We start from the raw sequence: 27,365 nt of genomic DNA, 5'->3' as shown, positions 1-27,365 counted from the left end.
GATTTTATTGTATAATGTAGCAAATTTAGTTATTTATAAAATGATCGGAAAAAAGTTAAATATTTATGCCTGAACATCCACAAAATAAAATAAAAGGCACTCTTTGGCCATGTTTTTTTCTTGCATAAATCAAAACAGGTGAATGGTGTTAAGCGGGAATTTAAACCTTATCGCCATCTACGTAAGGGTTGTTATTGATAGCGGCTCAATTTAAAATATTACACGACCTACTGCATCGCCTTAATCTTAATTAACAAATAAATATAAAAAAGTATTAATCGTGTCCCTGTTTTCTGTATATTTATCATTATTTTTACTACATTGACAACTATCTTTATCAAAATGTTAAGAATGAAAATAACGATCATGTAAAGCAAAGATTTTCATATAGTTTCCATAAGAGATCGGTACGTAAAAACACATCGTGTAAAACGTCCAAATGACCACAATCTTACAGACGTTCATTTCAGCAAACGAATAGATGTGCAAAAGTATTAAAAGACATGGGGAACTTTGGTCAGAAATCACGACTTGGGAAAATCAATAGGGTTCAATGTTCCCATTTTTACCTACCTACCCAGTTTTCAGATAGACGGTTAGTTGTCGGTTTATACATAGATATACGGAGATGGTGGAAGAATTCGGGGCGGATAACTGAAAAGATTACAAAGTTTTAATTATTGAAGACAATATAAACTATTTTAAATTACAGAGGAAATTTAGTTTTTTGGTTTATTAAATAAGAAAAAAACTACAGGGTTTTCCAATAAGAGGTGTTATTTTGAATAGCCAGCTATTTCAGTAGATGTTACTTTTTAAGCTGTCATTTTTTGACATTTGACAAGTAGAAACTACGCCATTAATATAAATGGAACGATACATGCTTCAACAATGCATTGAAATTATTAAAATTCACTTGAGTGAATCAAATGCAAATCATCTTGAGTGATGAGGCCCATTTCCACCTCGGTGGCTTTGTCAACAAGCAAAATTGTCGCATCTGGGGCTCGGAAAACCCAAGAGTTATTGTTGAAAAGCCTCTTTATCTTCAACGTGTGACTGTTTGGTGCGGTTTGTGGTCCGGCGGAGTCATTGGACCTTACTTTTTCGAAAATGAGGCTGGAGCAACAGTTACGGTGAATGGATTGCGCTATCGAGAGTTGATTAATGATTTTTTATGGCCGGAATTGGATGGTATTAATTTAGACAACGTTTACTTTCAACAAGACGGCGCTACGTGCCACACAAATAACGAAACCATTGATCTTTTACGATTGAATATCAAAATAACACCTCTTATTGGAAACCCTCTACTATTGTATTATTCTTGTTTTAAATGATAAACTTAAGTTTATAAGACAAGGTTTTTATGCAAATCACAAAGGATAATAAATTATTAACAATAATTATTCGCCTAATAAACAATAACTATTTTTACTCGGGAGATATTTCAATTAGTATTGATATTGCAGGCGACTAATTATTGCTTATAATAATTTGTTATCCTTTGTGCTATGTATAAAAACCTTGTCTTATAAACATTAGTATATCATTTAAAAAAATAATAATATTTGACAAGTCAAAATATTTCACCAACAAATGTAGATATAATATGTCTCGACGCCATCTAGTGGGCAATTTAGCACTAACAAAGCCTTTCCTACAAAAATAAAGTTGGTTGTTTAGAGGTAGAAAAAATATAATAAGCAGTAATTGTTGATTGAAGTACTAGTACATATTGAATTATTTGGAGAGTTGGAAATCAGTGCTCCAGAGCGTCTGACCGGACATCATAAGGCGCGGGTTCAATTCTCGGCATTTATTTGTACTCGGGAGATATTTTCAATTTGTATTGATATTGCAGGCGACTAATTATTCCTTATAATAATTTATAACTATTGTTTTGATTATCATAACTCGTCGGAGATGAATGATCAAGCATTTAAATGTATGGATATTGAATAAGAAGTATGGTTATGTTAGGTTAGGTTGGTTAATCAGTCATTCTACGGAGTATCCGCACTAGGAGTAGGGGTTATCAGGAATGTAAATTTTGCTTTACCAATTTCACAGAAAGGGGAAAGCGGTGATAAAAACTTTGCTATGTTAATCTCTCAAAATGGTATAAAATAAATTCGCTATCCGCGTCTGTCTGTTTGTGCACTTATTTCTTCTAAACTACGTAACGTAATCTGATGGGGTTTTCAGTATCATTTAGAAAATTTCTTCCGGAAGGTTTATGTATATAATACATGCATATTATGTTTGTAGAAAGTAGAGAAAAGACGATGTTTTAATCAAGTCGTAAAAATTAATATTTTCGGTCGCTTACATTACTAACGCTGGCTAAACCTTATGAGATACATCAAAATAATGTACTACGGAATTGTATATCTTAAACAGGCCTACAGAAAAGTCCACAATGGTATATGTCTATATCCTAAGGATAACCCCCAGAAACGCTGGGTACACATCAACTAGTATAACATAAAATCGCTATCAGCGATTGTCTGCGCGCTTAGTTCACTACAAAGGTTTATATATATACACATTATGTTTATAGAAAGTAGAGAAAAGGGGATGTTTATAGATCATAGATATATTATAACTCACGCAGAATAAGCATATTCAATCGTACCAACCAAACGGTGTATTTTAATGTGAAGAATTTTTAGTAGTTTTCAAATGGCGGTATGTAAATTTTACGTATAATAATATATTATAATAAAACTTATACATTCAGAATCAGCGCTTATTGATCTAAAATAAGAAACAGATAAATAAATATGAATTCAATAATTGACAGCCCTGAACTATTATACTTGATTTCTTTACATATACCTCGCAAACCAACATGATAACTCGTGATAACTCCAACACAGAATCTCAATTCTATATCCCCGTTCACCGTATACTAATTTGGGTAATGACTATAAAGATGTTGTTGATATATTCAACACATCATTCACCAAATATAAACAAGTCATTACCCAATTTATTTCAGAAAGAAGAATTTAATTAACTATTCAGACTTTCGTTTAAAAGTCAAATAAATAGGACTGTAAGCACCGGTTTTTTTCACCTAAGACAACTCAAGTCTGTCCGAAGAAAGTCCTACAGAAGCAACAAAACTACTCAACTCTTACGTCTCGATTACTGCAACGGCATTTATGCCAGCCTTCCAAAATATCAAATTGACAAACTTCAATCAGTGTTTAATGCAGCAGCACGGCTCATAACCGAGGTTTCAAAATATTCGCACATTTCAGAACACCTTCGTAACCTTCACTGGCTCAAGTGCCCTGAAAGAATCCAGTACAAACTGTGCTGGATGGTGTTTAAATCCATCAATGAAATGGCCCCACCCTACATCTCTGAACTATGCGTCCCGGAAAACACTGGTCTGAGGCAGTCAACTCTTAGATCAGCAACATCAGCAGCTGTAGGCAGACTGATGGAACCTAAGCGCAAGCCAAATACTAAGTTTGGTGATCGCGCTTTCGGAGTATCTGGGCCGAAGGCTTGGAATAAACTCCCTCAGGAACTAAGATCCATAACAAGTCCAACAGAATTCAAGTCTAAACTAAAAACTTACCTTTTTAAGCTGTCGTACCCTTAAATTAAATATACCATTCCTAAGAGAAAGTCCAGTTCAAATCCAATTTTTCAATTAATATCTTTCAATTGTATCTAAATTTCGCCAATAAACAATTAGATATTGTTAATTAAGTGTTAATCTCAAGTGGCCTACCAGGTAAGTATTGTACTGTATATTTTCTCCATAAATAGTTAAGTAATAATATAGATCACTGTAGAAATGTATTATAAGTTTGTACAGCGCCCTTGAGGTGATTTTGCACAAAAACGGCGCTATACAAGTCATCCAATTATTATTATTATTTATAGAAACTACGTAGCTCTGTTTATCTTACCAAAGTTTTGTAATTTTCCTAGTATTATATTTTTCCATCTTGCATGGTGAAGTGTCTAGTTTCCACTTTATTTCGTTTTGACATTGTTTTTGTTTAAGAGGTTGTGTTTTATTATGTCTTCTATTTTCTTTTTGATTTCGTTTTTTGATTTTACTTTGATTTAAATTTAGAAATAAATAAATATATGAAGATATATATATTTTTAAGCCATAATTTTTCATTTTAGTTCCTTACTCTCCTGTTTTCTCCACGTCTAAACAACCCAACGAGATGTCTACATAATTAAGTGGGTAGCCTCCTCGGTCCAACGACTGGGACAGCCCGTAAATTACATCTAACTAGATACTTCTGGGGGTCGTAAAACTACCCCTACCGTACAGTTGCCAATGAATTTACCAAACTTGTTACCTAGTTGTAAACCCAAAGGTTTCTGATTTGTCTTGGAACGATACGGATGGCAGGATAAACAGACCTATTGAATAGCGAGACGAAGAGTTTGTTGGCCTTAGTTTTCAGAGCGTTAAGAAGAAAAAGGCGTTTAAATGTGTTTTTTCTTTCTAACACCGTTTAAATCATATTTCTAAATACAATAGTAAGGGTTTTCCAATAAGAGGTGTTATGTGTATTTACAAGTAGAAACTACGCCATTAATAAAAATGGAACGATACACGCTTCAACAACGCATTGAAATTATTAAAATTTCCTCGAGTGAATCAAATGCAAATCATCTTGAGTGATGAGGCCCATTTCCACCTCGGTGGCTTCGTCAACAAGCAAAATTGTAGCATCTGGGGCTCGGAAAACCCAAGAGTTAGTGTTGAAAAGCCTCTCTATCCTCAACGTGTGACTGTTTGGTGCGGTTTATGGTCCGGCGGAGTCATTGGACCTTACTTTTTCGAAAATGAGGCTGGAGCAACAGTTACGGTGAATGGATTGCGCTATCGAGAGATGATTAATGATTTTTTATGGCCGGAATTGGATGGTATTGATCTGGACAACGTTTACTTTCAACAAGACGGCGCTACAATCCACACAAGCAACGGAACCATTGATCTTTTACGGGAAAAGTTTCCGGACCGTGTTATTTCTCGAAGAGGTGATCACAATTGGCCACCGAGATCTTGTGATTTAACACCTTGCGACTTCTTCCTTTGGGGCCAGGTGAAAGAGAAGGTCTACGCCAACAGCCCAGCGTCGATTCAAGACCTCAAAGATGGAATTCGTGAGGCTGTCGAGGACATAAGGCAGCCACGCAGCGATTTGGTTATGGAAAATTTTATGAAAAGGATATGGTCCTGTAGGCGTGGTCGTGTTAGTCATTTGACTGATTTTATTTTTCACTACCAACGGCATACCTTCCTCTTTATAATGAAATAAACATTCGATCATTTATATTAAGAAATTGCATTTTTCTTTGAATATCAAAATAACATCTCTTATTGGAAAACCCTATATAATGATTTTTGTGAGACCATATTGTTCCTAAAAGAAGTTCCAGAAGTACCTAAGTAAGTGTTCAAAGATCGTTTGAAAGGGGGATATTTAAATATGAATGTTAGAGGGAGCGCGCTAATAATTTAACATTTACGATAATAACTAAGCAATATTTGGTGGTAATCATGCATGCATATATGCATTTCTCTATAAATACATGACATTATAGTAAATAACCGTAAAGTATTTTGACCGGTCAGTGGTTGAGTGGGCATAGCGCTTGGGTCTCACCCGAGCGTCGCGTGTTCGATTCCTCGGCTGGCTAAGTCCTCCATCACAACACAAGCAACATTTTCGGCTTTCTGTGGTGGTAGTAGGAGATTTTCAAACATTGTTGGGTTATTCGTAACCTGGGAATGTTTGTCTTTCTTTCTTTCAAAAAAAAAAAAAAAAATATCTGTCCTTGGCTTGACTTGGTTGTAAGCGCGGATTACTCCAGTACCTGAGAAGGAAGGTTCAATCATCAGTCTTTAAAAGTTTTAAAAACCATTTTAAAATTCATTTTAATTAACAGCAGTTATTTATTTATTAATTAACACCCTTTTTCGGGGCTTTTACGTAAGAATATTAAAAAAATATATCCATTATTTATTGTACATGACTGAATGAAGATAAGATGTCCACTGACTTGGTATAATTGTTTCCCTCCATAAGTATTCTGGGCAAAGAGGAATACATATGGTAGTTAATCCCAGAATTTCTGCACTGAAATAAATCTAGTATTACGTTGTGGAATCCGGAAGCTTATCAATTCTATCAATACCGGACTATCAACTAAATCATTTAGAATTTTATATGGAAATACCAAAATTCTTCTATCTGACAATTTGAGCATATTCATATAATTTAACAGAGTGTTGTAGTTCAACATAATTGCTGCAATACACATTTTAAAATGTATAACACGTAAGAATTTGTTTTGTATTCTTTCAACAGCTTTTACATGTATATTATAGTTATGAGCCAGTCCCTGGGGGAGAAGGTTTAATCGTCAGTCAAACGAACAAACAGTTTTTTTTCAAACTAACAACCTTAAGGCGATGTACTACGTCGTGTAATATTTTAAATTGAGCCGCTATCAATAACAACCCTTACGTAGATGGCGATAAGGTTCTCGCTTAACACCATCCGCCTGTTTTGATTTATGCAAGAAAAAAACATGGCCAAAAAGTGCCTTTTATTTTATTTTGTGGATGTTCAGGCATAAATATTCAATTTTTTTCGATCATTTTATAAATAACTTAATTTGCCACATAATACAATAAAATCATAACCGAAAATGGTTTCGTAAGTAGGAGATTTTGAACTTTAAAGCAGTTTTCACAGGCCTTTACATTATTTTTTTTCTGGGCTTATAAAAAGACTTATCTAAAAAATACTCGATTATTTTAAAGGCCAAGATGTATTCTACTCGCAGTATTTAATTAAAGCATCTGAAACATTTCTAGGCGACCAAATTTTCAAATCAAAAACACATGATTTTGCATTACTACGTATGGCATCGCCTTAAAAAACGTGGTGATAATTTGGTACAATTGATAAAAAACCGTGTACGTAAAAACTTTTACTAATATAAACGTAAAATAGAAACACCAAAAAAAATTCATGGAAAGATATATTTAATCAATTAATAAATTAACATTAATGAACAAATTTTCAAAGAATCCAAAATTCGCAAGAAAACTGTAACATCACTTTTTTCCTTGTTCACATATATATTTTTTAAATTTAATAAATAATACCCAGAAAAACTGATTTTTTATCGCATAGCGTGCACGCATTAAAACGTTTATTTTTCATTATTATATTCATTGTTTGAGTCAGAGATTTTTTTTATTAGTACCGACTCGATTCTAAAATTTTACAGTCTTTATACAATGTTTAACTGTTAACGGTTGAGAAGTGATATTTTTAATAGTAAGACTGTAAATATACATTTTTTTAATGGGGTTAAACAATTTCACTATTATTATTGTCTGTTACCCAAACTAAGAGTAATTATTTAGAAAAACACCAGAGGATAAAGCACGAAGTTGTCAGCTGTTTACCATATTTGCATACAAATCACGCGACCGTGTCAAGGTTGGTTTTAAACAAGCGGTTCTCAAACTTTTCATACATTAAAAACATTGAAAACTAATTTGATTACACATTTGCCCTTATGATGGACACTGCAATGCTGCCGAAACGTTGGCTAAAGAAGGAGTAGCGCAACACGGCATAATACCCCAAAAACAAATCACTATAATACTTTTGGCCGTGAAAATCTCAGATCATACTTGACAACCAGTGCTTTATTCTGTAAATTTGAAATACATCGTATACATAACGCAATAATATTATTATTTCAATATCGTCATTTTTTTCTCTATTCTAAATTCCTGTAATATTCAAAAATCTGTTAATGAAAAAATAAGAAAATACACAGATTTAGTAAACGAGATAAAAAATAATTTGGCATTCTCAGACTATAAAAATATTACCATTTGTTATTTCGGCTACTGGCATTATACCTAGCTCTCTCATTCAAAATTTAGGCGTATTAGATCTATCAACAAATTTATACATAAAAATGCAAACATCAGTCATTTTAAATACATGTAGGATTACGAAAGATTTTTTAAATATTTATGTTGAGGGATCAGTAGGATTTATAGTCTGTCAGTTAAATCTGTCTGGCAAAGGGCTTGCACGGGTAAAATGAAGGTGAGATACCAGTTCGTTCTTGATGCGAAGTAGTAGATTCCGGTTCTTCACAGCAACTGTCCCAGTTTATAATTTATCCAAAAATAATCTTATAGTCCATTGCAAAACAGCCTCACGCTGCTGGTCTTCAAAAGGGTCCCTCTTAACCAATCAGGATCGGCAGATGTCATCCGATTCCATCAATCCAATGGTCAATACTCCACATGCAATCAGCTCACAAAATTGGCGAATGTGTTGGTCGAACCTCAGCCAAGAGGAATGCCCGCTGCTCTGGGCTGGTGATCAAAGAATGTCCACTGCTTCCAATGCAAATCACAGATTCTTGCTCCCTCAGGTTCGGCAACTCTCCAAGTCAAAATTCCAGGGCAGTCAATTTGACCAATAGCAAAATGACAATGTGTAGGTACTTAAAGGTCCCACAACACCAAGACCATAGATTCGATGTAAGTAAAGTGATGCACAGTGCACACGCCTTGTTACAAATCTTATATTTAACACGTTTAAATTCTGAACATTGATACGAGTATCTTCCACTCTGAAACGTGCCGCAATTATACTATATATTATTTAAATTTTATTTTATATAAATTTTAGTTTTTTTTTCCCCTTTATTTTTATTTTTGTTGTATTATTTTGTTCTATTATTTTATACAATTCTTTTATTTTATATAATTATAACTTCACATTTCTCATAAATTTAATTATTTCTTCTAATGCTGTCTTACGTAAAGTCACAAGGAGGAAATCCGTAATTGGTTTTATTTTGGCTATTTTACTTATGTACAATCTGTAAAAATATAAACTGTTGATTTCCCAAAAATGAATAAATAAATAAATAAATAAATAAATTAATGAATTGTAAAATATCACAAATTCATGTAATAAAATTTACTAGAGCACCCAGGGATTTGAACCAGCGACCTTCGGATTGCTAGTCGAGAACCTTACTCCTCGACCACGGGTGTCTATGGTGATCTATTTCACTCTACCACTCCTCGATATTTACACGTTATTTTATGGAAGTGGCCGTTTTTACTCTAATTTATCTCTAAATAGTCTTAAAAAAAGTCGCTATATGCGTCGGTCGATTTGTGCGCTTAGTTCTTCTAAACTACGCAACTGATTTTAATAAAGTTTTTACCATCATTTAGAGAATTTCTTCTTGAAGATTTATATATACAATACATGCATAATATTTAAAGAAAGAAGAGAAATATCGATGTTTTGTAATCAAGTCGTAAAAAAATATTTTCGGGCGCTTTCATTGCTAACACTGGCTAAACCTCATGAGATACATCAAAATAATGTACTACGGAATTGTATATCTTTAAAAGGCCTACAGAAAAGTCCTTGATGGTATATGTCTATCTCCTAAGGATAACCCCCAGCAAGGCCGGGTACCCGTTAGCTAGTAAATTATAAATAATTAAGATTTTTTCACCCGACTGTAGTTCCATATCAAAGTTCACCATTTTAAAACCACTGATAATTTTTAAAAGGAAAAGCTCGCGTGACTGCCATTTCGTATTTTCGCTTCTCAAATTTTAATACTTTTAATTAAAAACAAGTACCTACCTACCTACCTACTTGGTGACGTGATAAAGGTTCTTACTCGTCGGGTTGATTCAACTTATTATTATTATTAATTATTACCTGTCCGCATGACATATGAGAGTATCTTTCACTGGAATGTTCACTTTGGAATGTTCCACAAATATGCGATACATTATTTTAATTGAGTGATTCGTAAAATAACAAAAAAAATCAAATAAAAAGAACCCGCGACCTCCAGCTTGCTAGTCGAGAGCCATACACCTCTACCACGGAGGCTTGATTCTGGACAAGGAGATTCGGAATATTCCAGTGAAAACGAAAAAAAATATCAATATATTTTTATGAAGAAATGGGTCTGTGGCAGCATTTGACAAATCTACAGTTTTATTCTGATATTGATGAAATTTTGCACACTTGACCTTCAAAACAAGAGAAAGGACACTGTCTGCGTGAGATTTCTAAAAACCATTCCAATTCCGTTTTTCCCATTCCTTAAAGAAAAACGTAGATAATTCTTGATGAAAATTTGCACACATAACGATCATAATAAGTGGAAAATTAATGATAAAAATAAGAATAACACATTTCAGAAACCAAATATTATAATTCTATGACCATCTATACAATTTTGTTGTCTCTTCTCGATAGTAAATTTTTTTTTTTTTTTTTTAATAAAGAAAGACAAACATTCCCGGGTTACGAATAACCTGACAATATTTGAAAATCTCCTACTACGACCACAGTAAGCTGAAAATGTTGCTTGTGTTGTGATGGAGGACTTAGCCAGCCGAGGAAGTGAACACGCTACGCCTGAGTGGGACCCAAGCGCGATGTCAACTCGGCCACCGACCGGTATTGCTTGCGTCTAACAATAGTTAGACGCAAGCAATTCAAATGGCTGTTTCTCAGTAACGCAGAAAGTGTATTCAAATATGTATTGTTCGGATGAATGCGCAACCTATAAATTCATATATGTGTTTAAAAATTATTGTAATGTACTGATATATGACTACCTTCTTGTACTGATGTACTATATAACTACTTTCTTGTACTGATGTACTATATAACTACCTTCTTGTACTGATGTACTATATAACTAACCTTCTTGTACTGATGTACTATAGAACTACCTTCTTGTACCGATTTACTATATAACTAACCTTCTTGTACTGATGTACTATAGAACTACCTTCTTGTACTGATGTACTATATAACTACTTTCTTGTACTGATGTACTATATAACTACCTTCTTGTACTGATGTACTATATAACTACCTTCTTGTACTGATGTACTATATAACTAACCTTCTTGTACTGATGTACTATAGAACTACCTTCTTGTACTGATGTAGTATATAACTAACCTTCTTGTACTGATGTACTATAGAACTACCTTCTTGTACTGATGTTCTATATAACTAACCTCCTTGTACTGATGTACTATAGAACTACCTTCTTGTACTGATGTTCTATATAACTAACCTTCTTGTACTGATGTACTATAGAACTACCTTCTTGTACCGATTTACTATATAACTAACCTTCTTGTACTGATGTACTATAGAACTACCTTCTTGTACCGATTTACTATATAACTAACCTTCTTGTACTGATGTATTATAGAACTACCTTCTTGTACTGATGTACTATATAACTAACCTTCTTGTACTGATGTACTATAGAACTACCTTCTTGTACCGATTTACTATATAACTAACTTTCTTGTACTGATGTACTATAGAACTACCTTCTTGTACTGATGTAATACCTTTTTTTACTGATGTACTATAGAACTACCGTCTTGTACTGATGTACTAAATAACTACTTTCTTGTAGTGATATACTATATGACTAGCTTCTTGTTATGATGTACTATATAACTACCTTCTTGTACTGATGTACTATATAACTACCTTCTCATTATACGAAGAACACTTACTGATATGAAAAAATTGTTAATTTATTAAAAATCTGATCAAATTATTTGTTTTCCTGTTAAAAACGGGACTGGAGGCCTATAACAAATGATTTCACAAATTTCATAACATTTCATATCAGTAAAGCACGAATATGTTGTGAAGAAGTCGGAACACATGTGCATCAAAATAATAATGTTTTCGTAACACGTCCATTGCATTTATTCGGACAAGGATACCGGCGTTGAACACGTGTTCAGATATATTATGAATGACTAATATTTTATTAGAATATGGTTTCTTAATAGCCGTACTGATTTTTCTCAATAAATTCTTTGATTCGTCAAAGGTTACGAGTACTTTACTGTCGTAACATAATTACAAATAATGTCTTGCAGAATATTACGTCCGTTCCATCAGAGGTTCCATGGGGAAATGAGACGATATGATAAGCGATTGGAAGTGAGATAGCTCCCTACCTAGAGATCGCTGTAGAAACTAACTAACCTAACCATTCGGGTACGACCGACACGCTATCTCTGACATGTGGAGTAAACACCGCCATCTATGGATATGCCTTAAAACTATATAGCGTGGATAATAATAACTTCATCTTTACACTTCGACATCTAGAGGGCGTTATCGAAACTACAACCAAATAACAACACTACAATAAAATTATTTAATTTATTTCAATACTATTTTTTCTTTGTTTCAGAAACGGCTGCCATCTCAACAAACATGAAGAAATTGTGAAAAAAAATAATTAAAAAAACATTTTCGTAGGTAGTTTTAGATTTTGTACCATGAACCGAGATCAAAAATGAATTCTTGTGTTAGAAAAAAGTGATTAAAAAAATCGAATATTTCTTTAATTTTTGAGACAGTGTTGCAAAGTGAAAAAATTATATTTAGTGTTGCCAGAAAAAGGAATTCAAGATGGCGGAGGCTGAAGGAGGATCGGAGCAAGATGATGTTTCATTCTTGCGGACGGTGAGTGCCTTATTTACATTCATAACTACATTTATTTGCAATGTCTCTAAAAATTATAGAATATTGTCACTATCCGTGTCTGTTCGCCGCAGAGACGCAGAGAGCGACTTTATTTTATACTATTTAGAAACGCCCTTATAGGCTTTTACATGGTATGTTTACAAAATATAATACACTGATAGTAATATGTACCGACCGGTCAGTGGCTAAGTTGGCATCGCGTTTGGGTCCCACCAAGGCGTAGTCCGTTCGATTCATCGGCTGGCTAAGTCCTCCATCACAACACAAGCAACATTTTCCGCTTACTGCGGTGGTAGTAAAAGATTTTCAAATATTGTCAGGATATTCGCAACCGGGGAATGTATATCGTTCTTTAAAAAAATAATATTATTATTATATCATAATGCAGATTACTTCGCAATATTTAACTAAATATATTTTCTACCATTTCAACATAATTATATATATATTATCAATAATTGCCAAACGCTAAAACAAATTTATTTTTCGCCACTTTTATTATTTTCATTCGAACTTTTGTTTATGAATAAATCGAGTTTAAATTCGAAGTTAGAATATTTCAGTAACAAAAAATCGGTTGCTAGTTAGGGGTTAAATGTATTATAAAATGCGTCGAAGCTTAGACCCGGCTCTAAAAGATTTTTTTAACACTTAAGCTGCGGAATTTTTTTTTTTTTAAATCTTTTATACTTAGATTGAAAAAAGAAAGATTGTTTGGGTTCTCTATAGCGATACATTGCGCGCGATAAAAATGGTCTGATTCAAGAAAATGAATCCTGTTTAACACAGCCTATATCTTTTACATAGCACTCACCACACCCCCAACTGTAAAATTATTCCGAAATTAAGGCCTACTTTTTTTATACGACTCTATAAACTGAAGTTAAAGTCAGTGTTGGGCCATTTGGCGATGTTTTATGGTTAAAAATGTACTTTATTTTATTACGTCACAAATTTTTGAACAAAAAAAAACAAAATTTCGTATCCTCGGTGCGATAAGTATAAGGATGTATACGTTCTATTGATTTGATACAGTTTCCTTTTGATTAAATAATATTTGACACAAAAGACAATAAGTTAAAGATGAGGAAGACTTGGTTCAAATTTTTAAATACATGTACGTACAGGGTGCCAAGGGGCGTATTTGTATGATGGTTTTTTTTTTGTAATTGGACACCCAGGGTCGATGTGAGTGTTGAGCTGTTACCCGGCTGGATGACCAGTCTCGACAGGTGGAAGAGTAAATTTTTTTTTTTTTTTTTAAGTTATTTTTTTTGAAAAAAAGTGAATTTTTTTGAAGAAAAAAGTTAAATTTTTTGAAAAAAAAGTTAATTTTTTTCTAATTTAAAAACTGGTTTTTATTTATTTTGTAAATAATTTTATAAGAAAGCAAAAAAGTTAATCAAGTGAAACTGTCACAGATAATCTTAGCTATAATACTGTATTTTTTAAAGTTGTTTCCTTTATGCGTTCATACATTTCTAATGAAAAAAAATTTTTTTTAGTAGTTTACAATCACATTTTTTATTGAGTAATTTATTTTTGTATTTGTATTATACTCAAGCGAAACGATAGGAAAACCTTCAATTTATCTAAAGCATAATGTACACCAATTCGTTATAAAGATTTATCAAAATGGTGATTTGGCATTAAGCTTCGCCTTAAGCCCCCGTACACCCAATTTCTACCGATTTAAAACAAGTTTCTCGTTAAATCTTTAAGTTTTTAACATCCAAAAAAATATATGTTATTTTTCAAGATAATATCTATTCATTTGTTATGCCGAAACGTTATTTATATGAAATTACCTCAATAGAAAAAAATCGCATAGCAAGCACCGAAATTTTTTTAAAACTCATTTTGTTGTGTTATTTAATATGTTATAGGCATGAAAAAATTCACAGTGTTTCTTTAAATGCAACTAAAGTATTTTTTCGAGAGATTTTTACTCTTTTTCAAACGAGTCATGTTTTATTAAATATTTTCACATTATCGGTTTTTTATAGTAGCGCGCTCCCTCTAAAATTCATATTTATATATCTCCATTTCAAACCATCTTTGAACGCTTACTACGGGGCCTTAACGTCATGTAAAGTTAGGAAGAGATAGATTTGAAATTTTCGGACAGCTATGTCAAGCAAGTAGAACCTGCGTGAAAGGAAGAACTACCCTTCCCGTAGGAAGTGTGTTAATTTATTATATTTGCATACGGTGGGTTAGAATCCGTGACATCTTGATCAGGAGAACCTCAAATGAACAAAGACAATTGAAAAGTTAATGTTATGAGCAATATAAAAGCCAAAAATAAGTTTGACTTACCCCTTCCATAGTAATAAAAAACAAACCATTCGTATCGTGTAGATTGTTTGTCTTGTCTTAGGACGTGTTGTGTCCGAGAATTCGACCAATTCATAAAATTTTAACGTTCATGTTCGGGTTCTGTGAAAGTCCTATTGAAGTTCTGTTATCATATCATTATAGGCTAGTTGCTTGACAGAACATAAATAATAACAGAACTTGAAAAAATCTTTCACACAACTTGAAAATTAATTTTGAAATTTAAAGAATTGTTCAAATTCTCCAAAATATCCCGTTCTTAGTTCATAGAGAACTCACGTAAAATAAAATTACATAGTAGTTTACGCTTATATTTTTCATGACGTAATTGATTTTTTTATTATTTTAATTCTGAACAAGCCAAGCGATAGAACAAGCTTCAATGTATCTATAACATATTTTATTGTATTTATAACCTTTACCGTTTCGTTGCAAAGATTAATATAAATAGTGATTTCACTTGTAGTTTCACCTTAAGGGGATGCCATACGTAGTAATGCAAAATCATATGTTTTTGGTTTGAAAATTTGGTCACCTAGAAATGTTTCAGATGCTTTAATTAAATACTGCGAGTAGAATACATCTTGGCCTTTGAAATAATCAAATATTTTTTAGAAAAGTCTTTTTATAAGCCCAGAAAAAAATAATGTATAAGGCCTATGAAAACTGCTTTAAATATCAAAATCTCCTACTTACGAACCCATTTTCGGTTATGATTTTGTTGTATAATGTGGCAAATTAAGTTATTTATAAAATGATTGAAAAAAAATTAAATATTTATGCCTGAACATCCACAAAATAAAATAAAAGGCACTCTTTGGCCATGTTTTTTTCTTGCATAAATCAAAACAGGCGGATGGTGTTGAGCGGGAATTTAAACCTTATCGCCATCTACGTAAGGGTTGTTATTGATAGCGGCTCAATTTATAATATTACACGACGTAGTGCATCGCTTTAAGATATCTTTCGCAGCATTGCAGTAAAGACAGAATTTTGCTGACCTCTGCAGCATTTCTTTTAATTCTACATCTCGCACTCATGGGATTTCGCACGCGTGCTCAAAAGTATGCCCATAGATACTGAATATACTAGATAAGTCATTTGTCAGTCCCATGACAATAACAAGATTAGGAAAGAGATTTAGTGAAAAAAATCTTTTTTATATTCAATAATATTTTTATTCAATTTATGACAACAATTCATTTATAAATACTTACTGCTGTGTGATTATAATTATTACGCGTGACAGCTGTTTCGCCTGCTGAAGGCACTATCAAACTGTGGGAACTCTTTGTTAAAAAGTAAAAGGTTCTACTTATAATGGTGTTTATTTACGTTACAAATAATAGGTCTGGATTTAGCTACACTGTTCATTACCCGAGGGTTGGTAATTCTCTGGTTCAAGAAGCTTGTTCCCTGTCAATCTCATCTCACAAGTAATTGTTACACTCTAGCAACATCTGTCGGACTCTGAAGTAAGCTTTATGACTAGCGCCATCTATCGCTTTAATACTCAACTTTATTACCATACATCACATCAATACATGATAGCATTACCCCGCCAGGCATTGCTGTGCCTTAGCTTGTTTGTACAGATAGAGAATCAAGAGCGCGTGTTGCTTTTACGTCCAACATAAGGTGCCGTTTTAAAAAAACGTGTTTTTCGAATGCAACGTTTTGTCAAAATTTCAAAGCAATCGGAGAAGAATTTTCGGAGATTTAAGATTTTGAACAAACGAACATTTACATTTTTATTTATAAAAATATACACAATAATTGTAACTGCGTTGAGTTGTCCGGTTACTCACAAAATTGTATTCTTTAAACAAGATGGCGGTGTTATGTCTCTTTTTAGCCGAGATATTGAAGTTTTAAATTAAATTATTAAAGTTAAACGCAACGCTTGTTGTATTCTACGTGTTCACAGATGGCTTTAATTAATTAATTTTGTTTAAATACGCTTTTGCACGGTATTGCTTTACAATATTAAGACAAATCATTTGTTTGCGCCCGTATATACGCAATATGAATATGAATCAATAGTTTTGTTCGTTTAAAGACTTAATTCTTTCGAGAAAGGCACACAAATACAATATTTTACCGATGATTCAATCCAATATTGTATTTGTATGCCTTTTCTCGATAGAATTGAGTTTTTATATGGACAAAACTATTTATTCATATTCATATTGCGTATACGAGGGCGCAAACAAATAATTTGTCTTAATACTGTAAAGCAATACCTTGCAAAATTGTATTTAAACAAAATTAATTAATTAACGCCATCTGTGAACACGTATAATACAACGAGCGTTGCGTTTAACCTTAATCACTGAAACTGTTGCGTATTTGGGCTCAATGGCCACTCCACGAAAGGCATCGATTTTAAAGACCTTTACAAGTCAAAATTCCTGTTGTAGATGCCACTCTGATATAACCTAGTGTAAGGTTTATCGCTTGGATTAAATTGAACATCAACGTGCGATGAATTTTTAAGAGTAACAACGACTAAACTAACTAACTAACCATCACGCTGTTTCTCCGCAGGGGTAGGCAGAGAGGACGGACCGCCAAACAACTCGGTCTTGACACACACTCTTTGCCTCATTCACATTCATACATCGTCTCATATATACTCTCCTATTATTCTGTGTTGTGTTCGCACAAACAGGTCTCCAACTCATCTTGGAAGGAGTTAATAAATAAGATGGTTCTTTTAGATTAATCAGGGATTTATTAATACTCCACGTATTATAATGGTGACTCGATAGTCGACCTAACTAGAAGTTTGCTAATTGGAATCTGAAACAGTAAGTTTCTCTGGGAGCATTCCCACTGGCCCTAGCGACTACTGGCCACTGGCTCCATCTTGTGGACTTCCACGCAAGCTCTATGCACTGCCATCTGTTCGTGCATCTACAAAGCTTCCTAACATGAAGGTTCCATGATATTTCATCAAAATGACAAATACACACCTTTTTAAAAGTGTAATAGATTCATAAAAAGTGATGAAATAAAAACTAGGTTAAATAGGTTACAAAGGTTACCTAGTTTTTGTTTCATCACCTTTCATGATTTTATATCATTTTTTGTAGGTGTGTTGAACTGTCATTTTGATGAGATACCCGGTCACCAGTGGAAAAGATGGCAGGACTGTCCATTAAGTTTTTAATTACTCTGTGTAACGCAACCTTATATGTATCTTTAAATGCAACTTAATCATTTGTCAATAGATTTTTGCTCTATTTTAAACGAGTAGTGTTTCGTTAATTTTTTTTACCACTTTATGCGTAATAAATATTAGCGCGCTGCCTCTAACATTCGTATTTTCATGTCTCCTTTTCAAAACCATCTTCTTCTTCTTTTTGAACTTACTACGTAGCTTTAAAGCAAAATAAAGTTCGGATGCTTCAGCTGGTAAATATATTTAAAATGCTGAAGAGAAGCATCAAGCAAGTAAGTGTTCAAACCGGCTAGACGGATCTAACACAGTATTTATGGTCGATGTCCCAGCTATTTGACTCTCTGCCAACTTCCCACGGATCTCTCCACAGCTTCCTAAACTCAAGACTTAAATTAGTGCGGCCTACACACGTGTGGCACCAGATTTAATGTACTGATAAACTAGAGAAATACGAATATTGCAGTGTGATTCATGTTTCCTTGTTTTAATTGGTCTGTTGGTCTTGAATACGTATAACCAAGTTATAGAGCACCTTTGAAAATCATAGTCAGGTGTCGCCCTCGTGTAAGACCCACCATTCAGAGTTGAAGCGTCGCTTGAAATGGCTTTAGCCGTGTTCGGTACTCCCCCACCTTTCTCCTCCCGATTTCCTTCTTCTCCCGACTACCTCCAGCCTCACAACATACCCCAATTAGGGATGTCAAAATCTTACTGGCTCCAGACAATTGGGAGCAATTGGGACTCTTGTGCGGTATTCACATAAAAAAAAATCCCGGTGAAAAATCACGGGATAGTATTGATTCAGTTACAATTTTGAAAATGACATTAAATTCAAAGAAAATCTGAGTTTATTGATCGAGGGTACACTACAGACAGACACACAACAGAGATTAATGTCTTTGATAAAGGTGACTAATTTATTTTAATAAATGTACGATATATTTATGATCAATTTACAGCATAGATGTCTTATGTTATTTACACCATTAGATGTTTTATGTTATTTACAGCATAAGATGTCTTATGCTATTTACACCATTAGATGTTTTATGTTATTTACAGCATAAGATGTCTTATGTTATTTACAGCATGGGATGTCTTATGTTATTTACAGCAAAGGATGTTTTGTGTTATTTACAGCATAAGATGTCTTATGTTATTTACAGCATAAGATGTCTAATGTTATTTACAGCATAAGATGGCTTATGTTATTTACAGCAAAGGATGTTTTGTGTTATTTACAGCATAAGATGTCTTATGTTATTTACAGCATAAGATGTCTTATGATATTTACAGCATAAGATGTATTTTGTTATTGATAGACATTTCATTCAATAGCACAATTCTCTGGTCATGCTATGCTGTGCTAGAGCTGTTCTGCTGTGTGGTATCTTGAACGAGTCGTGGTGACGATTACGGCTGAAGTTTTCAGTAACGTATTTTCTTATTATTGTCATCTCATCTTTTTCCCCTTGTCCTGTTTGGGTTTGTGGACCTATCTCTTTGTCACGGCATCTCCAGGCGTCCCTGTGATACTGGTAGTTGATGGTATTGAATGTACACCTCTTTAGACTCTGTATAGCTAAATTACATGAATTTAGAAAAAAAATTAATTTGCCTGGTCGTTATCATCGTTGTCTTTTTTAAAAAGGTTTATTAAATAAAGAATTATTCACATAATTTTATAAACAGGGTTTTAAATGACCTGTTTGACTTACTTAACCCTTAAATGCATACTGTTGCAAAACGGCAACATACCGTTCAAACCACCTTTAACTCTTTGGTGTATACTTAATGTATGCCGTTTTAGAATTATCAAGTTCACGGTAATATATTTTATCGAGTGGCATCACCTTTTTTTCTTTCGCGAATGTCAAATGTCACTTTTTCTTTAACAAAGTGAAAATTCTCGAAAATTGGTTGGAGGTTAGAATTACAGTTTGGTTTTGCTGTTATTATTTTGATTTTCTTAGGTAAGTAGATACAATAATACAATACTTACATGTAATAACTCGTATTTTTCCGGTACACTTATTAGTTTTGAGAATTTTTTTTAGGTTTTTTATGTTTTTTTCATACGTAAATTGTTCATATTATTTTTTATTAAATACATGGTGTTGTAAATCTGCAGCACTTTTTTAAAATCAAATATCATTAAAAAATTACAAAAAAAATAAATTCTTTATATTTCCTTGCATATGCATGTAAATATCTACAAAATATATTTTTTTCCAGAAAAATTAATAAATCATGCATTTAAGGGTTAACTTACTTAAGGCGATGCACTACGTCGTGTAATATTTTAAATTGAGCCGCTATCAATAACAACCCTTACGTAGATGGCGATAAGGTTTAAATTCCCGCTTAACACCATCCGCCTGTTTGGATTTATGCAAGAAAAAAACATGGCCAAAAAGTGCCTTTTATTTTATTTTGTGGATGTTCAGGCATAAATATTTATTTTTTTTTCGCACATTTTATAAATAACTTAATTTGCCACATTATACAATAAAATCATAACCGAAAATGGCTTCGTAAGTAGGAGATTTAAAACTTTAAAGCAGTTTTCATAGGCCTTTACATAATTTTTTTCTGGGCTTATAAAAAGACTTATCTAAATAATACTCGATTATTTCAAAGGCCAAGATGTATTCTACTCGCAGTATTTAATTAAAGCATCTGAAACATTTCTAGGCGACCAAATTTTCAAACCAAAAACACATGATTTTGCATTACTACGAATGTCATCGCCTTAACCAGTGATTCCTGACACTATTTAGAGTACAAAAGTAATTAAAAAATGTTGGTTTCCGGTGATATTTTTAATGTTTTTTCAACAAAAATCGGTAAGAATTGGACAGATATGGTCGGTGTCGAAGTTTTTTAAAATAAAATCACAATAGTCACGGGTTACCAAAATTTAATAGGAAGTAACAAGCCAAAAATATGTATATTCTTTATATCGTCACGAATATATGTAATAGGCATCCAAATCGCTTTGCAAACGGAGTATAGAAACGTTCGATTTCAAGCACAAAACTGGTTTTTATTTATTTTGTAAACAATTTTATAAGAAATCAAAAAAGTTAATCAAGTGAAACTGTCACAGATAATCTTAGCTATAATACTGTATTTTTTTTAATTTGTTTTCTTTATGCGTTCATACATTTCTATTAAAAAAAAATTAGTATTTTACATTTTATATTTTTTATTTGTATTCTACTCAAGCGAAACGATAGGAAAATCTTCAATTTATCTAAAGCATATTTTTGGTATTCATAATGTTCGCCAATTCGTTATAAAAATTAATCAAAATAGTGATAGCATTGAGCTAAATATCTGAAAAAATAGAGTTTCTTTTGAAATTATTGAAACTCAGTTGTAATCTCATTCTAGGTCTTATAAAACCAACGCTTTTCCCCTTTCACACTGAAATAATAAATTTATGCAAAAATAATTCCCTTTTCAAATAAACAAAGCCCTGAGGAACGGCCATTTAGAGGCAGCTTATTGCCAGGTCATTGTTGCAGAGAAAAGTTTGTTTTCGTTTGTACAAAAAAAAAGAAAAAAGAATTTAATTCGTAAAGTCTAATGAATTTATAATTTTGACGTCTGTGTGGGAGCGGTAAGCTCTTAGGCTCTTACATTTATTTCAAAACTTTCGCACGAAAAAAAACTAATATCGGTACCTACTGTCTGTCAGTATGTCATTCTGGTTCAATGAATTCGGATTTGTTTTTAATTTAAGTGTCGTTTTCAAAATCGGAACTGATTGTGACAAATAATTTTTCAATAAAGTACCTAGTATCCAGAGATGTGCAAAATGGGTATCCAAAACCATTTGAAATGCAAAATGGAAATGGGTCAAAACTTTTCCATTTGAAAATGCAAAATGCAAAATGGTTTTTAGATAAGCATTTCAAATGCAAAATATACAGGGTGTCCGGAAACTCGTAGTACAAGCGGGAAACTGGTGAATCTACATCACATTTGGAGTCGATTTTGTAGTATTTTTTTTTTTTATTTGAGCTTTCGTTATCGAGTAAATCGAGTTTGAAGTTGATTTTTTTTTTTTTTTTTTTAATCAAATTCTTATAAATTATTACTGAAGATCAAAGTACCCAACTAATTAAAACTATTTGAAAGTAAAACAAATGAAGAAACTCGGATTTGAAGCATTATTTTGAAATAACCCTTCATTTAACCCGGTGTAATCATAAAATATTTATGCTCTGCAGGGTTAAAACATCTGTTATTCAACCCTAAACACCAGAAAAAACTTTAACCCTAAAATAGCCTAAAAATATTTTTTTTTGGTTTTTTTTTTTTTTTTTGAAAATGCTCAAATCAAAAAACTTTATGTTTTTTTGGGTTCCCCATGTGGTGTAGATTCTCCAGTTTCCCGCTTGTACTACGAGTTTCCGGACACCGTGTATATGCAACATACCTATTTTAAAAATGCATTGAAAATGCAAAATGGTTTCTCAGGTCAAACAATCAAAATAATTATAGAATTTTTAAACAATTTTGTCATTTAATAATGGACATCAATGTAGAACAAACATATAACATGATGGTAAATCCAAAAACACCACTACAGATTATGAAATCACAAAAAATTTGCGCGGGACTAATGTTGCCAACGTAAAAACATAGAAACTGCTATCTAACATTTAATACTACAGCGTCATGGCCCCATGTTCAGTATTTGAATCAGTGTTTTTTGTAATGGTATCACTCAATTGCCAGGGCTCCTACCAGGGAGCAACTTGACAAATTTAAATTATCTCTCATAGCGAGGTTGAGGACCGACTGATATTTGGGGCTTATGAAAAAAAAGATTAGTGGAGATAGTAGGAAGAATGTTGCAAAAAAGCATTTAAAATGGAAAATGCATTGAGAAAAGCATTTAAAATGCAAAATGGTTTTTAGAAAAGCATTTAAAATGCAAAATGGAAAATACCCATTTTGCATTTTGCATTTCCATTTGAAATGGATTTATTTGAAATAAAGCACATCTCTGCTAGTATCTATAATATAATATTTTAACAAATGTTTTAAAAAGATTTTCCGTGATTTTTCATCGGTCTACGCTAGTAAATTTCAACCTATGTAGAAGTTTTTAGTATCAGTGTGGTGAACGAACGTTATTCGGAATCGAAACGTTGCTTGAGATGGCTTTAGCCATATTTAGTGACCAGTACTACCTTTCTTTTCCCATTATGTTTCCTCTCTCCACTTATGTAATCCTCACCACATTCCCTAAATAATCGGTGATTTCATAGTTTGGCTGACTCCGGCCAGTATGGTTATTATGTTATTTCTTTGCAATATAATGGAAATATTATGTTACTTCGCTACAATGTTCTGGAAATATTATGTTATTTCATAGTAACACTCTGGAATTATCATGATTTTTAGTTGTAATGTTCTGAAAATATTATGATATATATTTTTTCTAATATTCTAGAAATATTGTTATTTCACTACAGTGATCTGGAAATTTTGTGTTAGTTAGTAGTAATGCACCGGAATATCATATTATTTCGTTACAATGTTGTGGAAATATTATGTTCTTTTTTGTATCTAATGTTCTGGAAATATTTTTAATTCCATTCGATGTTCTGAAAATAATGTGTTATTTTATTGCCTTGTTCTGGAAATATTATGTTATTTCATTTTAATGTTCTGGAAATATTGTGTTATTATTCCATCGATATCCTACTTCTGAGAAAAAAATAATTAATATTTTGTTAAAAGTTTGTAAACGTTATATATGTTGTTTGATTTGAATCTTATTCACAATTATTTTCGGACATCTTTGTTTTAAAAGCAGTGGTAGCGGTTATTTAGAAGTCAATGATACCCTCGATATTTTGTTACGAAGTCGATTGTGCTATTTTATTCCGATAGACATATCTATATCGTCACAGGAAAATAATACTGTTGTTTCAGACAACAATATCATTATACAAAAAAAGGATACCTGGTGACAATATTGAATGGAACAACGGGCTACAAAAATCATAATTGGAGAGTTATTAGTTTTATAACTACGTAAGAGTTTCAATTCAGATCTAAACTAGAAAAAGGAAATAAAACTATGAAATCTGTCATATACACATTTTTGTATCGAGTGCATCAATCTAACTTCTATTGGAACTGTAAATTTATAGCGACTGGTTCAAATCCGGCTTGAAGGACCAAATTTATAATGCCCGAGTGGCGGTTAAATGGACTGTAAAAAAATAGCAATTCATTAAATCGTTTTAAGATTCCTGGAAAAACGAAGAGAGATTTTGTTTGCTCTTTGTTTCTTGAAAAATCCCATCGCATGGATCACTTAAAATTTACAAAATTTAAAATAAAATTTAAAATTTATACTGAAATAATCAATATTAATACATATTATAAAAGTAAGTGTACAATGTACGTGCCGCTAAAACCCAAAAACTAGTCCCGGTACGATCAAAGGGGTTATATGGTAGCCCTCTATTCCCCCATCCATGAAGAAGGTTCCCGTTATTTACTTGAAGGGCATATTTTTGAAGACATAAGGGATGGAAGTTTCACCCTCTAGAAATTTATAGAACAGTCCAGAACATTCGAGAGTATTAGAGAAACATTCCGGAATGTTCTTGAATGTTCGGGAACATCTTAATGTATAAAAATTCAGTCTGATTATGTTTGTGCTCGAAAAACTCGAAAAGTAGTCGACCAACATCGACGAAAATTTAAAAGTTTTAAATTTAAAACAGGATATATAATATGGAATAGTCCCAAAACTGTTTCAATATTACACATTAATTAGTATAATTATTTTTATTTATTAATTTTCGGGAAATCGACAGTTTAAATTTTATCAGTTTGTACATACGTATTATATAGCCAAAATAAAACCAATTATGTATTTCATCCTTGTGACTTGTGAAATCGTTAATATTTTTTATATATATGTATGTAAAAGCCTTAATAGGCGTGAAATAAATAAATAATTTTACTGGAATTTGGTCGCTAGTGTGAAGGTTCTGTAAACGTACATTCTTCATTTATCCTAGAACCGTTAGTTTTAGATCGTCATCCTCTGAAATATGGCTATCTCTAACACGTTTGTATAGTAAATCATTGTATAAAACAAAATGGATTCATGTCTTCAGAAATTCTTTATTTACTAGCAAAACTTTTGCATAATCGCCCCCCTCTTTGATATAACGGAAATTCGATATTCCGATAACCACTGAAGAAATACACTATAAGTGCACTGATAAGTCCGTGTTCCCGAAGTAAGCTCAATTATTCCTTACTTCTTGTTAAATTGTTTAAACCTTTTCTAACTAACTAATCATCACGCCGTTTCCCCCCTGGCGATCCCCCGGGACACAGTGAAATCGATAACTGTATATTCCATTTATTTGGATTAAACAGCATCTTTAAGAAATATTTATTTATTTATTTATTTATTTATTTATTTATTTATTTATTTATTTTTCATGTTCTCCGTAAAACGGTTATTCACCAATACATTATGGAGAAGATTACAAATTGGACAAAAAGTATAGCAAAACACATAAAAAGGTCAGTTTCACTACTTTGTGACATACGTCAAAAGATAATTGTTAAACTGCCTGTAGGTTACGTTAAAAATGTCGATGGTCAATGCAGACTCGTTGAGCAGTTCAGTCGCTCTGTTGACTGGGGCGTTCTGATAGGCAGAAGTCCTCGCTTTTGGAGCATAAAAAAGGGTATGGGACCTTCCACGAGTATACTTGTCTGGGACATATAAGTTAATCTCTTTCAAAATAGGTGGATTATGTATAGTTCCAGAGATTATCTTAAAAAAATGTTTTCCTAAAAATATTTTTCGGCGGGCTTCTAATGTATTAAGATCGAGCATTCCTGCTAAGAATAAGGATGGATACAGGAAAGGGTAGTACATATATTCCCTCATATATAGGTAACGCATGAATCTCTTTTGTACTTTTTCTATTTCGAGAATATGGTTTTGCTCAGAAGGGGCCCAAATAATATGACGGTCAATATGCCAGAGGCCTGAAGATGAATTGATTATGGGTTATTAATTCATCATCTAGAAAAATAAAATCTGGTGCTTCCCGCTAATTTTATGGTTGAAAAACGTTATATACAATTTAAAATCCGTTTTAGATTAAATATTTCAATTGTAAGGTACTGTTTTTATTAATCTTAAATATAAATAATATTCATCCGTAGGGATCGCACTAAAAAAATATGTATATTCTCGTTACGAGTTCATCCGAATGAATTAAATATGTATATTATCGTTACGAGTTCATCCGAATTAATTAGATCAGTATATTATCGTTGCGAGTTCATCCGAATGAATTAAATATGTATATTATCTTTACGAGTTCATCCGAATTAATTAAATCAGTATATTATCGTTACGAGTTCATCCGAATGAATTAAATATGTGTATTATCGTTTTTTATTTATTTATTTAACGCCCAGAGGGCTTTTACATGTAGGTGGTACAATTTTAATGACAGACAGTTATGAAAAATGAGAAAGAAATAATAAATGCAAGAAACAAAATTAAAAATAAGAAGAAGATAAATTAAAAAATACAGCGATTTGACTGGTTTACAAAAATATAACTTCCATTTAGCAATAGTTTTGAAATAAGTCTTTTACGTAATCCACAAAATTAAGCTTAAATTTAAGTTAATTTTAAATATATCGACATCACCTAAGTATTGGTTTCCCATAGTGTGAAACCGTTGTATTGGGCGTTAAATAAATAAATAAATTAAATAAAAATAAATATTATCGTTACGAGTTCATCCGAATTAATTAAATATGTATATGATCGTTACGAGTTCATCCGAATTAATTAAATATGTATATTATCGTTATGAGTTCGTACAAATGAATAAAATATGTATATGATCGTTACGAGTTCATCCGAATTAATTAGATCAGTATATTATCGTTACGAGTTCATCCGAATGAATTAAATATGTATATTATCTTTACGAGTTCATCCGAATTAATTAAATCAGTATATTATCGTTACGAGTTCATCCGAATGAATTAAATATGTGTATTATCGTTTTTTTATTTATTTATTTAACGCCCAGAGGGCTTTTACATGTAGGTGGTACAATTTTAATGACAGACAGTTATGAAAAATGAGAAAGAAATAATAAATGCAAGAAACAAAATTAAAAATAACAAGAAGATAAATTAAA

The 27,365-nt window shown here is 32.4% G+C and overlaps 1 protein-coding gene across 15 annotated transcripts in view; it reads left to right on the top strand.

Annotated features, from left to right (window-relative positions):
- The window catches only part of RyR (Ryanodine receptor), a 298,251-nt gene that overhangs the window by 63,583 nt on the left and 207,303 nt on the right, over positions 1–27,365 (top strand). For all 15 annotated transcript variants that reach the window (XM_089649715.1, XM_089649711.1, XM_089649709.1 and 12 more), the window contains exon 2: positions 12,322–12,596. In XM_089649715.1, the coding sequence (XP_089505841.1) occupies positions 12,543–12,596 (54 nt within the window). In that variant the 5' untranslated portion in view covers positions 12,322–12,542. The remainder of the gene's footprint in view (positions 1–12,321; positions 12,597–27,365) is intronic.

Source organism: Hesperophylax consimilis, chromosome 30 (assembly GCF_061612785.1).
Source record: "Hesperophylax consimilis isolate HC1 chromosome 30, BYU_Hcon_1.0, whole genome shotgun sequence".
NCBI lineage: Eukaryota > Metazoa > Arthropoda > Insecta > Trichoptera > Limnephilidae > Hesperophylax > Hesperophylax consimilis.
The sequence above is the reverse complement of the archived record's forward strand: the minus strand, read 5'-3'. Positions and strand labels throughout refer to the sequence as shown.